Source organism: Eriocheir sinensis, chromosome 65 (assembly GCF_024679095.1).
Source record: "Eriocheir sinensis breed Jianghai 21 chromosome 65, ASM2467909v1, whole genome shotgun sequence".
NCBI classification, from domain to species: domain Eukaryota; kingdom Metazoa; phylum Arthropoda; class Malacostraca; order Decapoda; family Varunidae; genus Eriocheir; species Eriocheir sinensis.
Window position 1 is genome coordinate 959136 of NC_066573.1, and position 12225 is coordinate 971360.

Here is a 12225-nt window from a genome sequence, read left to right on the forward strand (position 1 = left end):
TGCTCAATTTCATGAACTGGAGAATGATGCAAAAAATCTGATGGAAAATGTTGAGCAAGTCTATGTATCGGAAAAGGTACGGAAGAGAAGACGGCGGCGTCAAGCTGCTGACTCTGCTGAACCTGATGCAGATCTTCAAGATGCACAAATATTCCCTGTACAGAGTTTTGTTGTCATCACTGACAAGTTACTTGCAAGGTTAGCTCAACGTCGCCAGGCTTATCACAAGATATCTCACGACTCTGCCATTATCACGTCATTGAGGGAGAATGATCCTGCACAGCTGAGAGTTGATGTATCCGGCTTGGTGAAAAAAATACATCAATGACTTGGAACCCCACGGCGAGGATGAATTTGTAACCCATTTGAAGTTGGATCATTGTCCTCATGTCCTGTTAAAATACTTAAGGAAGAATCCATTGTAGAGTCAACATTTGCCAATGTTTCAACTGTTCTGCAACTGTTCTCAACATTACCAGTCACAGTCTGCGAAGGTGAACGTTCATTTTCCAAACTGTCTTATATCAGAAACAGATTTCGTTCAACAATGCCTAAAAAACGACTGAATGCTTGGTCTGTTATGTCAATTGAAAATGATGTCACCTCCTCAATGACATTTGAAACAATAGTTAAACAGTTTTCACAAGAGAAATCAAGAAAACGGGCAATGGTGTAGCTGCTATAGTTACCTATGTACATAAGTATGCTACTACTACTACTACTACTACTACTACTACTACTACAACACCTTATACAACAGGCACAGGGTCTTACAGTGCCTCCTCAGGTGCCACAACACTGGGCGGGGAGTGTTCCAGCCTGGGCACCACCAAGACCGGCAGCTCGGGAGGGTGACACGTGACTCCCACGGCCCGCAGACCTGAAAAAGTTTGAACATTTTGTGAGCTAGCTCTAAAAATGTTAAAGATAGCTCAACAGGATTTTGTGGGAGTGTGCGTGAACAGCTTACGCATGTACGTACACACAAAATTCTAGTTACGCACATGGAAAACAAACGGAGAAAAACACAAACTAACACACATGAAGTTGAGGGAGAGACGGAAATAAATACAAGGGATGCATAAAAAGTTTGGACCTTTAGTAAGCTAGCTCTGGAAATGTTAAAGATAACACAACGGGATATGGTGTGTGTGTGTGTGTGTGTGTGTGTGCACCCCACGTACACACTGAATTTCAAGTACGTACATACAACACAAATGGAGAGAAACGCACACACACACACACACACACACACACACACACACATGAATTTGAGGGACAGTGTGAAAGAAATGGGCTATGTGCACGGAGAAGTGTGGACATTGTGTGAGCTGGCTCTAAGAATATCAAAGATTGGTCAACAGGATTTTGTTGGCACATGCATGGGACAGTGTTCAGGAGGGGTCCACAGCCTCCTCTGGCCAAGTCAGTGCTTACAGCATGGATTCTTCTTAGTCCCTGAATGCAGGGCAGTGACAAGTGACTTCCGGAAAATAGAAAGGGGTCGAGGGGGAGAGGCCCCCTCGGTATTATTCCAGAACGTCAGCCGTCTGACAGCAAAGAACACTCTTTGTGTCCATACAGCACACTGCCGTACTGGAAAGGGGGGCGAGGAGGGCGAAGCCCCCGTCAGGAATGAAGAAGAGAAAGGGGAGACCTAATACAAATCTATAAATTACTGAGCAAAATGGAAGAAGTAGATAACGTAGAGTTACTACTAAAAGAAGGAATTACCACCAGGAACACAAGCGGACAGAGTAAAAAATTGAGGAAGGGAAGATGCTTGAGAGACATAAAGAAATATAGCTTCCCGCAAAGATATATAGAGGTTTGGAACAGACTAAGTGAGGATGTAGTATTGGTGAGGAGTGTGCAAAGCTTTAAAGAAAAGTCGGATAAATGCAGATACGGAGACGGGACCACACGACCGTAAAGCCCAGGCCCTGTAAAACTACAACTAGGTAAATACACACACACACACACACACACACACACACACCAATGAGGAAAAGTTGGACTCTGAGCCTGGAATTTGTGAGCCATCTCTCAGAACACACACTTCTTCTTGAGTGTTTTAGGGGGCTGGTTAGGCCATGGGACCACGCCAGCACAGGTTGCTTGCTGCTGTGGTTGTAGTGAAGATGGGTCCCCGGGTGGGGGCTAGATTCTGTCAAGCTGTCCAGACTTCTGTAGGAAGGTCTGTGTACACTGGAGGGCTGAGGGTGTCGCTGCCCAGCAGATCCTCTAGAGCTGGCCTGTGGATGTAGAGTCTGGTTAGGGATGCCTTGAGGTTGGTGTGGAGGGAGTGGAATCTTGGGCAGTGAAGCAGTAAGTGTTCTGCTGGGTGGGGCACCATGGGCAGTGTGGGTCCTGGACTATGTTCAGTCTGTGCAGGTGGGCATTGAGGCGTGTGTGTGTCCAACACTCAGGCGAGTGATGGCTGTGTCCAGGGGTGGCTGGGGAGTGATGGCTGTGTCCAGGGGTGGCTGGGGAGTGATGGCTGTGTCCAGGGGTGGCTGGGGAGTGATGGCTGTGTCCAGGGGTGGCTGGGGAGTGATGGCTGTGTCCAGGGGGTGGCTGGGGTGATGGCTGTGTCCAGGGGTGGCTGGGGAGTGATGGCTGTGTCCAGGGGTGGCTGGGGAGTGATGGCTGTGTCCAGGGGTGGCTGGGGAGTGATGGCTGTGTCCAGGGGTGGCTGGGGAGTGATGGCTGTGTCCAGGGGTGGCTGGGGAGTGATGGCTGTGTCCAGGGGTGGCTGGGGAGTGATGGCTGTGTCCAGGGGTGGCTGGGGAGTGATGGCTGTGTCCAGGGGTGGCTGGGGAGTGATGGCTGTGTCCAGGGGTGGCTGGGGAGTGATGGCTGTGTCCAGGGGTGGCTGGGGAGTGATGGCTGTGTCCAGGGGTGGCTGGGGAGTGATGGCTGTGTCCAGGGGTGGCTGGGGAGTGATGGCTGTGTCCAGGGGTGGCTGGGGAGTGATGGCTGTGTCCAGGGGTGGCTGGGGAGTGATGGCTGTGTCCAGGGGTGGCTGGGGAGTGATGGCTGTGTCCAGGGGTGGCTGGGGAGTGATGGCTGTGTCCAGGGGTGGCTGGGGAGTGATGGCTGTGTCCAGGGGTGGCTGGGGAGTGATGGCTGTGTCCAGGGGTGGCTGGGGAGTGATGGCTGTGTCCAGGGGTGGCTGGGGAGTGATGGCTGTGTCCAGGGGTGGCTGGGGAGTGATGGCTGTGTCCAGGGGTGGCTGGGGAGTGATGGCTGTGTCCAGGGGTGGCTGGGGAGTGATGGCTGTGTCCAGGGGTGGCTGGGGAGTGATGGCTGTGTCCAGGGGTGGCTGGGGAGTGATGGCTGTGTCCAGGGGTGGCTGGGGAGTGATGGCTGTGTCCAGGGGTGGCTGGGGAGTGATGGCTGTGTCCAGGGGTGGCTGGGGAGTGATGGCTGTGTCCAGGGGTGGCTGGGGAGTGATGGCTGTGTCCAGGGGTGGCTGGGGAGTGATGGCTGTGTCCAGGGGTGGCTGGGGAGTGATGGCTGTGTCCAGGGGTGGCTGGGGAGTGATGGCTGTGTCCAGGGGTGGCTGGGGAGTGATGGCTGTGTCCAGGGGTGGCTGGGGGAGTGATGGCTGTGTCCAGGGGTGGCTGGGGGAGTGATGGCTGTGTCCAGGGGTGGCTGGGGGAGTGATGGCTGTGTCCAGGGGTGGCTGGGGGAGTGATGGCTGTGTCCAGGGGTGGCTGGGGGAGTGGATCTGCCGGTGCTGGGCAGGGGAGCGTCGGTACCACCGTCCCAGGTTGGTGAGTCTCAGGTTAGTTGTCAGTCTGGTGCCCCAGTGTCTGTTAGAGGTCTGCAGGAGGTGTGTCAGGAATTTTGAGAAAATATTGTAGATAAGTGCAAAGACCAGCCAAAACTGTTTTATAAGTTCATAAATGGAAAGTTGAAAAATAGAGATGAGATTCAGAAAGTTAAAGTTAATGGTGAAACTTTTGATAGTATAAGTGAAATAGTAGAAGTGATGAATAACTGTTTCCAAACAGTGTTCACAAGGGAGAGTGAGTTTGAAGGTGTAGATGCAGTGCCGGGGAATAGAGTGGGTGGGTCTGGAGAGAATACAAACATCAGCAGATGAAGTTAGGAAATTATTGGAAGAATTGGATGCGAGGAAATCAGCAGGACCGGATGGTATATCAAATTGGGTGCTAAAAGAGTGTAACCAGCAAATAGCTGAAAAGTTGAGCAACTTGATTAATGTCTCGCTAGCACAAGGGAAGGTACCGAGAGACTGGAAGAGGGCTAACATCGTCCCAGTACATAAAGGAGGAAGTAAGGAGGACCCGTTGAACTGTAGGCCAGTGTCATTAACAAGTGTAGCAGCAAAGATGTGTGAGAAAATTATTAAAAAAAACAGATGGGTGGAGTATTTAGAAGAAAACAGTATACTAACAAATAGCCAATTCAGATTCAGAGGAGGGGAGTCTTGTGTAACTAATCTGATCAGCTTCTATTCAGGAGTAATTGATATAGTGCAGGAAAGGGACGGTTGGGCAGACTGTGTGTATCTGGACTTAAAGAAGGCGTTTGATAGAGTACCACACAAGCGATTAATATGGAAACTTAATCATGTTGGAGGTCTGGGTGGTTCAATATTGGATTGGATTATGGACTTTTTGACGAAGAGAGAAATGAAAACAGTAATTAGGAAAAATAAATCAAGCTGGATGGAAGTGACTGGTGGAGTCCCCCAAGGATCGGTGCTGGCTCCGATTATGTTTGTAACTTATATTAATGACATGACAGAAGGGGTGACAAGCTAGAGGAATGTGTTTGCTGATGATGCTGAAATAATGAGGAGGGTGGCTGATGAAGAAGACTGTGTAGCCCTGAGCCAAGATCTCGATAGAATGAGCGAATGGTCACGCAAATGGGAAATGACATTCAATACAGAGAAGTGTAGCGTGATGGAGTTTGGTAAGAGCAGTAGACGAATATCAGGGAAAGAATCATTGAAAAAAAACTTAGGAAAAAGATCTGGGAGTGACCATAACAGACTGGTTATCCCTTGGAAAACATATAGACCGGATAACTGGGGAAACATACAGTCTTCTTAGAAACATAAAAGCAGCATTTACATATTTAGATGAAGAAATGGTGAGGAAACTAATAACATGGATGATACGTCCAAGACTGGAATATGCAGCATTAGTGTGGTCACCTAGATTGAAGAAAGAAATTAGAAAGTTGGAAAGAATACAAAGAACAGCGACTAAATTACCAGAAACTATGAGAGAATGTACTTATGAAGAAAGACTGGAGACATTGGGACTAACAGCACTGGAGAGAAGGAGAGAGAGAGGGGACCTAATAGCATTGTACAGGACACAAGAGGGAGTGGAGAAATTGGACAGGGAAGACCTAGTGGTGCGTGACAGAAGTGTGACAAGAGGCAATGGTAAGAAATTGAAGAACAACTGTAGGAGAGACATCAAGAAATACAGTTTTCCATACAGAAGCACAACAACATGGAACGGACTTGACGAGGAGGCTGTGTGTGCAAAAATGATTCATGAACTTCAAGCCAAACTGGATAATAAGCGTTATGGAGACGGGACAGCACGAGCCTAGTACTGCTCTTTTCCTGTATTTAACAACTAGGTAAACACACACACACACACACACACACACACACACCTTGATGTCCCTGTACTTGACAACGTTGAAGGAAGAATTGAAATGGACCTTGACGTTCTTCTCCGCCTGTCTCTCTCCCCCTCCGCCGGCCGCCACCTCACTGCTGCCACTGCTGCCCAAGCCATCCTCCTGCAGCAGTAGTAGTAGTAGTAGTAGAGGTGGTGGTAGTAGTAGTAGTAGTAGTCATAGCTGGGCGTTATCGCAATACTTTATCGCTGATAACAAAATCGGGTTATCGGCCATCCGCTACTTATTTAAATATATATCGGTATCTTCGTTACTTTTGTAACCAAACCAGCGATAATCGCTACTTTTTTCCACCTCTCAGAAAAGAAAAAAAACATTCATACTTAGATCATCAACATTAAAACACTAGGTTATTTTTTATGTTAGACTCAAAAATCAATATATCAAAGAGAAAAATCATTTAACTTTGCCCCCAAAATTATTATTCACTGCCTCAAATTTGATATTCCATATTCGTTTGTGAGCATGCCATGGTATTGAAGGCACCCGGTGTTGTGTTATTTGGTGTCCCATCGTCATAAGCTGGCGCTTCTGTTTACAAACACTGGTCTCTCGTGAACTGCGCATGTTCAGACCAGTAAGCGTAGCCCTCTACAATCTCAAAAAGCTTTTTAACACATTGAGAGTTGCTGGAAGGCTGAGTCAGACAAACAGTACCACCATCCTCGCTGTTTCTAGAACGACACTCTGTACATATAAATAGCTACATACAACTCGTACAGAGTGTCATTCTAGAAACAGCGGGGATGGTGGTAGTGGTACTGTATGTCTGATTCAGCCTTCCAGCAACTCTTAATTACAGTTAAAAAGCTTTGTGAGACTGTACAGGTGTATGCTTGCTGGTCGGAGCATGCACTGTTCACGAGAGACCAGTGTTTGTAAACAAAAGCACCAGCTTTTGACGGTGAGGACGCCAAATAACACAACACCAGTTCAGGCGTTTCTAGCATTACCGTCCATAGGTACGTGTCAACGTGTGGTTTTCAGGTTTTGTAAGTTTTCTAAAATACAGATAATGAAAATTTGAATTCATCTATGATTTTTTATTTGAAATATCAATATAGTATCATTTTCGCCTATCGGACTTATCGCTAGCTAGTATCGGAATTGTGGATTTATATCGGGTATCGGGTATCGGTTATCGCCTATATTTGTGTCTCCAGTTAATGAATATCGGTTATCACCGATAAGGTTTTCCATTATCAGTTATCGGTTATCGGGAATAAGGTTTTCTGTTATCGTGCCCAGCTATGGTAGTAGTAGTAGTAGTAGTAGTAGTGACTATCATAACCCTACACCCTCCCAGTGTTCCACAGCCGCCAAAAATGTTAGTTCTTGTCACACGCAACTTTCTGACAGGCTTTAATTTTTTGCATATTTTTGGTGGTAATTTTGAGGAGTTTGTTGATCTCCATCCTCCTGAACCCTCTCGGACAGCCACAATCCTTAACCCTTTCAGCGAGGGTGTGGACAATAGTGGGTCACAGCTGGTGCCTGGGCTCACACCAAGGGTGTGGACAATAGTGGGTCACAGCTGGTGCCTGGGCTCACACCAAGGGTGTGGACAATAGTGGGTCACAGCTGGTGCCGAGGGTGTGGATAAGAGTGGACAAGGCATTTTTTGACTTAGTGCGCCGTCAATTTAACTTGTTTGTGGTGAAGCAGGGTAAGCATGTGGTTTTCTTTCCAACAATACCCAGCCATGCTGCCTTGACTAATCATTGGTCAGTGTACGCCTTGTGCTAGCTTTGAGAAGATGTCCGCTAGACAGCCACCTCTTCTCACCTTACAGTGAATTTCATCCACGAGATGGGCCCTTTGACCTCAGCACCCACCACAGGCATCAGGAAGACCCGGAAGTTAAGTTTTTTGGGGTGTGTTTCACATAAACTGTATGCAAGTCTTAGTCATAGAAGGGAAGTCCACTGGGGGTGGAGAACTGTCTATAATAATGTGTTTTCAGTGATCCTAATTCAATTTTCCGTACTCGCTCTAGCAAAGGTTATATGGTCTTCAACTTAACGTCAAAGGGCAGTTAAGGGTATGTACTTTACAATGGTGCTTCATTGAGTCACGTGAAATACATAGGAGTGAAGATATGAAAGGTTGAAGTGAGGTAAGTTTTTGCCTGAGTATGCCGCGTGGGAGGACAGGCACGGCAAAACAAGCAAGCCACCGCTTTAAGGGTTAACAGACTTTTTTGACAGGCTTGAATTCTTTGTATATTTTCGTAGGTAATTTTGTGGACTTTGGAGTTGAGTGGGAGTGTTGGGATTCTTAGGGCATTGAGATGAGCTCTTCCACTCCTTCCCTGTTAATTTACATCCTCCTAAACCCTCTTGGGCGGCCACAGTCTTTAAAAATGTCAGCAGGTGTGAGGCAAGGTGTGTGAGGCAGGACAGAGCCACTCACCACACTGTCCAGCAAATACGAGGGCAGGAAAGGGTGAGGCCGCCCACTCTCTATGACGGTGGGCTGAGTGGTGGTGGTGGTGGTGGTGGTGGTTGCTGTACTGGTAGTGGTGGTGTTGGTGGCAGCCATGTGGTGGGGGTGGTGGTTGCCATAGTGGTGATGGTGGTGTTGGTGGTGATGGTGGTGTTGGTGGTGATGGTGGTGGTTATAACATGTTGTTCTTCTTTTCTAACCTGTTGAATAAAAAAATATATTAAAAGTAGAACTAGTAGCAGAGAGAGAGAGAGAGAGAGAGAGAGAGAGAGAGAGGGGGGGGGGGGGAGGGAAGACAGAGACCTACCTTATGAAGCTTTTTTAGCCCGGTGGTGGTGGTAGCGTCGGGGACCATGTTTCTTAATGGTCCCTCTAAGCCAGAAAAATGAGAAAAAATCATCACTCACACAAACCATTTCATAATATATATCAAAGCATTTGTGATCAGCTTATGTATCATCTATTTTGGGGGGTTTATATCATGGCACAAATCTGGCCTGTCGCTGCTACACGGTAAAGCCACAAATCTGGCCCGTCACTGCTACACGGTAAAGCCACAAATCTGGCCTGTCGCTGCTACACGGTAAAGCCACAAATCTGGCCCGTCGCTGCTACACGGTAAAGCCACAAATTTGGCCCGTCGCTGCTACACGGTAAAGCCACAAATCTGGCCCGTCGCTGCTACACGGTAAAGCCACAAATCTAGCCTGTCGCTGCTACACGGTAAAGCCACAAATCTGGCCCGTCACTGCTACACGGTAAAGCCACAAATCTGGCCCGTCGCTGCTACACGGTAAAGCCACAAATCTGGCCCGTCACTGCTACACGGTAAAGCCACAAATCTGGCCCGTCGCTGCTACACGGTAAAGCCACAAATCTGGCCCGTCGCTGCTACACGGTAAAGCCACAAATCTAGCACGTCGCTGCTACACGGTAAAGCCACAAATCTAGCACGTCGCTGCTACACGGTAAAGCCACAAATCTGGCCCGTCGCTGCTACACGGTAAAGCCACAAATCTGGCACGTCGCTGCTACACGGTAAAGCCACAAATCTGGCCCGTCGCTGCTACACGGTAAAGCCACAAATCTAGCACGTCGCTGCTACCGGGTTAAGTAATATCCCACTTATCATTATTAAGGAAGCAACACATGAATCACAGCATTTTGCATTATATAGACAGGTCTGGGGAATGTCAAACCAGTGGTCACCAGTAACCCGACACCAGCAACAGGCCAAATTTTTGCCCTGATATAAACCCCAAAATAGATGATGCATAAACTGATCACAAATGCGTTGATATGAATTATGAAATGGTTTGCGTGAGTGATTATTTTTCCTCATTTTTCATGCTTAGAGGGAGTGGCCTTCAAGAAACATGACCCCCGCAGCCACCACCACCACCACCACCACTGGGTCAATGTCACGGTCCTGAACTCCACCGCCGCGCCAGTAACCTTTGCCATTCCCACCAAATAGTTTGACATATATAACTGCAGGTTAGATCTTTGTCATGAAGCACCGAGTAGCTGTCTGGCTATAACGCAGAATACTGTACACTCAATAGATTATACATTGTGCTCTCTCTCTCTCTCTCTCTCTCTCTCTCTCACACACCAAATTTGTTCACTTTTTATATTTTTTTCCATTTTTCTCGGCTGTTATAAGCGATGCGACAAGGATACTCATGCCAGACCAGCGCACACCATGGACGCACCTGCCCATAAAACCCCATTGACCGGCACCCTATAGTTTCAATGATATCGCAAAACACGTTCAATGTTTTGGAGGCGTTCGCTAAAATTATCTTGCTGACACAATTTTTATTAATTTTCTTGGCCGTCATAAGTCACTCGACAAGGATATTTACACCACATCAGCGCTGGGTACAAACACACAACACATTAAAGTCCCATCGACCTGCACCCTATAGTTTCAAGGATATCACAACATGCGTTCAGACTCTCGGTAACCTATCTTGCCGAGACACAACTTTTTTTTTTCCTCCGCCGTCACAAGTCACACGACAAGGATACTCATGCCAGACCAGCACACACAACAGACGCACACACTCACAAAATCTCACTGCCCTGCACCCAACAGTTTCAACGGTATCGCAAAACACGTTGAATTTTTCCGACACTTTCGCTAAACTAATCTTGCCGACGCCAAACCATTTACCATTTTCTCTGCCGCCACAAGCGATGCGACAACGATACTTACGCCAGACCTGCACACACTGGAGACGCACACACTCGTACAATCCCATCGTTCTGCACTTTACAGTTTCAACAATATCGCAGAGTGCGTGTAAACTAACAGGACATTATCTTTGCCGACGCTCCCCTTTCAGACATTTTCTCGGCCGTCATGAGCGATGTGACGAGGATATCTAGGCCAGGCCTGTGCAGACTACGGACGCACATTCTCACAAAGTCCCGTCAACATGTGCCTTAGGGTCTCCGGGATATGGCCGCCAGCGCACACAGGTACATGGGAATTACTGTGTTGGTTTAGGGTAAATATGGAGAATGACTACGCGCCTCAGATATTGCTCCCACAGCTTCCTTTCCTCCCTCTCTCTCTCTCTCTCTCTCTCTCTCTCTCTCTCTCTCTCTCTCTCTCTCTCTCTCTCTCTCTCTCTCTCTCTCTCTCTCTCTCTCTCTCCCTCCCTCCCTTTCCTCCCTTCCACCCTCTCTCTCTCCCTCCCTCCCTTTCCTCCACTCTCTCCCTCCCTTTCCTCCACTCTCTCCCTTCCACCCTCTCTCTCTCCCTCCCTCCCTTTCCTCCCTTCCACCCTCTCTCTCTCCCTCCCTCCCTTTCCTCCCTTCCACCCTCTCTCTCTCCCTCCCTCCCTTTCCTCCCTTCCACCCTCTCTCTCTCCCTCCCTCCCTTTCCTCCCTTCCACCCTCTCTCTCTCCCTCCCTCCCTTTCCTCCACTCTCTCCCTCCCTTTCCTCCACTCTCTCCCTCCCTTTCCTCCACTCTCTCCCTCCCTCCCTTTCCTCCACTCTCTCCCTCCCTTTCTTCCACTCTCTCCCTCCCTCCCTTTCCTCCGCCACTCACCGGTGTGGAGGAAGGCCAGGCGCTCCTCCTCCCTTCTCTCCCTCGCCGCCGCCGCAGGAATAATAATAATAATAATAATAATAATAATATTAAGGGAGAAAAGGCGACGATGATGAACGAGGAGGCGGCGGCGGACACCTCTGGACGCCTTTGGCCCGGCAGTCTCTGCGCGGCCCCCAGACCCAGGCCAGGACCAAGACGGGGCCGCCAGTACGCGTTGCTGTGCTCACCCGCTGATTTGTTTTATTTCTCTGGTTGTTTTGAGGCGTTTGGTTGATTTTCCGCCGCCTTGTTAGCCTGTAAACACCGGGCAGGAGGCGGCGGGGGCTGCTTTGTGCCGGCGGTCTCTGCGCGGCGGCCCAGACCCAGGCCAGGACCAGAGGAAGAGTCTGTGCAGTATTTTGGTGAGCACTTTACCTAAGAGTTAAGAAGAGATGGGCAAGGACGACTGTGGTGTGTGTGGGAAGGATGTGAATGACAATGGATTGTGTTGTGAAGGTGTGAGGAGTGGTCCCACCTGACCTGCGTTAACATCAAGACCGCCTCACGGATCCTGGAGCATAGCCTGATCGTGTTCCTGTGCACGGTGTGCCTCGACACAAGCAGGACGGAATGGAAACGGAAGAAAGAGGACAAGGAGGTGCAGACAGAGGCCAACGTGGTGGAGAAGGCTGCCCAAACAAGCAGCGTGCAAGCCGCCCCAGCAGAGTGAGCCTGCTGCCCCAAGATCACCGTGGAGTCCAGGAAGTGGGTGCAGGTCGAGGATGTTGGGGGAGGTAGGGATGGTGTGGAAGGTGTGAGAAGCAGGACAGGCCACAGGTGAGGAAGGCGATAAAGTATGCCCCCATTCGTGTCGTTGGGGACAGCATGATGAAGAATGTTAAGAGTCAGTTGGGGTGTAAGGCCGAGGGGAGTGGTGTGGAGAGCTTGAGTGGTGCCAGGATTGGAGAAGTGAGGAGGAGGGTTGAGGAGAAGGCAGAAGAGTTTAAGGAAGGCAGCCTATTTATAATTCAGGGTGGT

The 12225-nt window shown here is 49.0% G+C and overlaps 1 protein-coding gene across 6 annotated transcripts in view; it reads right to left on the minus strand.

Moving 5' to 3' along the window:
• LOC126987498 (uncharacterized) overlaps window positions 1-11343 on the minus strand; it is a 28440-nt gene extending 17097 nt beyond the window's left edge. Inside the window, exons 1-5 of one of the 6 annotated variants that reach the window (XM_050844464.1) lie at window positions 11206-11343; window positions 8110-8342; window positions 5671-5799; window positions 2000-2255; window positions 775-880 (exon numbers count right to left, since the gene is read on the minus strand). In XM_050844464.1, the coding sequence (XP_050700421.1) occupies window positions 775-880; window positions 2000-2255; window positions 5671-5799; window positions 8110-8238 (620 nt within the window). In that variant the 5' untranslated portion in view covers window positions 8239-8342; window positions 11206-11343. Of the gene's footprint in view, window positions 1-774; window positions 881-1999; window positions 2256-5670; window positions 5800-8109; window positions 8343-10363; window positions 10779-11205 lie in introns of those variants that run through there. The other 5 variants (XM_050844466.1, XM_050844465.1, XM_050844463.1 and 2 more) reach the window with 5 other exon arrangements.
• Window positions 11344-12225: the final 882 nt, after the last annotated feature.